This window comes from Oxyura jamaicensis, chromosome 1 (genome assembly GCF_011077185.1).
Source record: "Oxyura jamaicensis isolate SHBP4307 breed ruddy duck chromosome 1, BPBGC_Ojam_1.0, whole genome shotgun sequence".
Taxonomy (NCBI): Eukaryota; Metazoa; Chordata; class Aves; order Anseriformes; family Anatidae; genus Oxyura; species Oxyura jamaicensis.
This window is the reverse complement of record NC_048893.1, coordinates 168,687,209-168,689,760: the sequence shown is the minus strand read 5'-3', so window position 1 is coordinate 168,689,760 and position 2,552 is coordinate 168,687,209. Positions and strand designations below refer to the sequence as shown.

Here is a 2,552-nt window from a genome sequence, read left to right as displayed (position 1 = left end):
TTTTTTTTTTTTTTTTTTTTTTTTTTTTTTTTTTTTTTTTTTTTTTCGCCGCTCTCCGCCACAACCCGAGCCGGCAGCAACAGCGAAAAGAACTTTTCGCGGCTGCTGCGATCAGGAAAAAAAAAGAAAAAAGGAACAACAACAAAAAAAAGCACACAGAACCCAACACATATATAGGCATGCATATATATTTATATATATGTATACATATAATTTTGCTCCTGCGTGCAAGGTCGGGCCGGGGAAGCAGGAGCCTCCCCTCCCCTCCCGCCTCCCCACCCTCACCTGGAGGCTGCCGCGGGCGCTGCTGGTGCTGCCGCGGCTGCCCGGGGGCCCCATGCCCGGCCTCCGCCGCCGGCTGCACCCCAGCAGCGCGCCCGCTCCGCCGCCCGCCCGGCGCCTCTCCTCCCCGCGGCAGCCCGAGACCGTGCCCATGCCCCCGCCGCCGCCTCCGCCTCCGCCGTGTCGGGCAGGGCTGGGCCGAGCCGGGCTGAGCCGGGCTGTGCACCGCCCACGACACTCCCCCGACGCTCCGGGGGGAGAGAAAGGGGGGAGCAGGGACGGAGAGGGGGGGGGGTGCGTGGCCGCGGAGGCTGCGGTGGAGGCTGCGGAGAGGGAGGGCGGGCAAGGGGAGAGGGGTTAGGGCGCTTGGAGGGAGGCGCTGGGACCACCAGAGGAAGGAGATGCTCCCGTCTGGAAACTGCAAGGAGGAAAACAAGATGTTTATTCATGTGTTTATTTATTTATTTATTTTTAATAAAACATAAACAAATAAATAAAATTATTAATAAAGTCCTTCTGTGGATTTAATAATTAATTAATTAATTAAAAATCTAGATTTGTCCTTCTGTAGATTTAATAAATAGATAAGTAAAAACCGCAAGTTGTCCTTCTGTGGACTTAATAATAAATACATTAATAAATAAATAAAAAAACACAAGTTGTCCTTCCATGGATTTAATAATAATATTAAAAAAAATAATAATAAAAACCACAGGTTATCTTTCTGTGGATTTAATAAATAAAAAAAGAATTAATAAATAAAACCCATGAGTTGTCCTTCTGTGGAAAGATGCTGTGGTGTGTCTGCCATCAGGCAGAGCAGGAATTAAAAGCTGGCTCAGTTTTAAGTAGCGTTGCCGAGCCCTTGTGTCTTCACGAAATGAAAGTACTGTTTTGAGGAGTCTGCGACTATTTGCTTGGTGCAAGGTGCACGTCCTGCCGAATTAGAGCAGTGACTGCACTTTCCTGTTGCTTGGAACCCAGAGGTCTCTTGTGGCAGAAAATTATGTGTTCTCATTTTATAGTCTCCAGTCACATTTGGCTAGACTGTGAAACTGCCATAGAACTAGTCATGAAATTATCATCTCTTGGGAAACTTTAGATAGTGCAAGGCCTATTATATGTTTCCCTAACATCTCGGTCTATCAAAAGGGTAGCTAACCTGCCTTGTGTTCCTTGCACTGGCTCCCTGCAAGCTCTAGGTCTTTAGCCTTAAAACATTCAGTGGTCTGGATCCACTGAGAGTTCAGGGATTGAGATTCTGTAAGTCAATCACATTTGTGAAGTACAGTGGAGCTACCCCTCACATAGGTGAAGTTTGTACAAGAGATAAAACTGTCTAAATTGCATGGTCACAGGACCACCTTGAACATCTCCACACTCTGTGGCAATGTTGCGGTTTAACCCGGCCGGCAGCTAAACACCACACAGCCGTTCGCTCACCCTCTCCCCTCCCTCTCTGGGATGGGGTTAGAGAAACGAGAAAAAACTGAAACCTATGGGTTGAGATAGAGACAGTTTATTAGGACATAAAAATAAAATAATAATAATATGTACAAAACAAGTGATGCACAATGCAATTGCTCACCACCTGCTGACCGATGCCCAGCCTATCCCCAGGCAGCCAGTCCCCCACCCCGGCTAACCACCCCTATATATTGTTCAGCATGACGTCAGGTGGTATGGAATACCCCTTTGGCCAGTTTGGATCAACTGTCCTGGGTCTGTCCCCTCCCAGGATTTGCTGCACCCCTAGCCTGCCTGCTGGCAGGACAGAGTGAGAAGCTGAAAAAGTCCTTGGCTTAGTGTAAACACTGCTCTGCAACAATTAAAACATCCGTGTGTTATCAACATTAGTCTCATCATAAATCCAAAACATAGTAATCTACCAGATACTGGGAGGAAAATTAACTCTCTCCTAACTAAAACCAGGACAGGCAACCAGACTGTGCAAGCATTTGGCATCAGCTTGGATAATAAAGACACATAGGATAGCAAAAGTATTGCTGTCAGTCCAAAAGAAACAAACAAACAAAAAAATACTTTTCTCCTTTTCTCCCACAGCTCCAATTAGAATCACAGTCCAAAAGCAGCCTTATGCCCAAGTCCTTTGTAATTCTACAACTTTCAAGAGCAAACAATATGTGAAAAATACAGATCATAATGTTTAACAGCTCTTGGGATGCTCTTGGATATTTTGGTGATGAAGGCAGCAACACAAACGAATAGAATAGAATAGAATAGAATAGAATAGAATAGAATAGAATAGA

At 45.7% G+C, this 2,552-nt stretch overlaps 1 protein-coding gene across 1 annotated transcript in view; it reads right to left on the bottom strand.

Moving 5' to 3' along the window:
• PCDH20 (protocadherin 20) overlaps window positions 1–462 on the bottom strand; it is a 5,497-nt gene extending 5,035 nt beyond the window's left edge. The window contains exon 1 of the mRNA XM_035321669.1: window positions 286–462. Coding sequence (XP_035177560.1) covers window positions 286–435 — 150 coding nt within the window. The 5' untranslated portion in view covers window positions 436–462. The remainder of the gene's footprint in view (window positions 1–285) is intronic.
• Window positions 463–2,552: the final 2,090 nt, after the last annotated feature.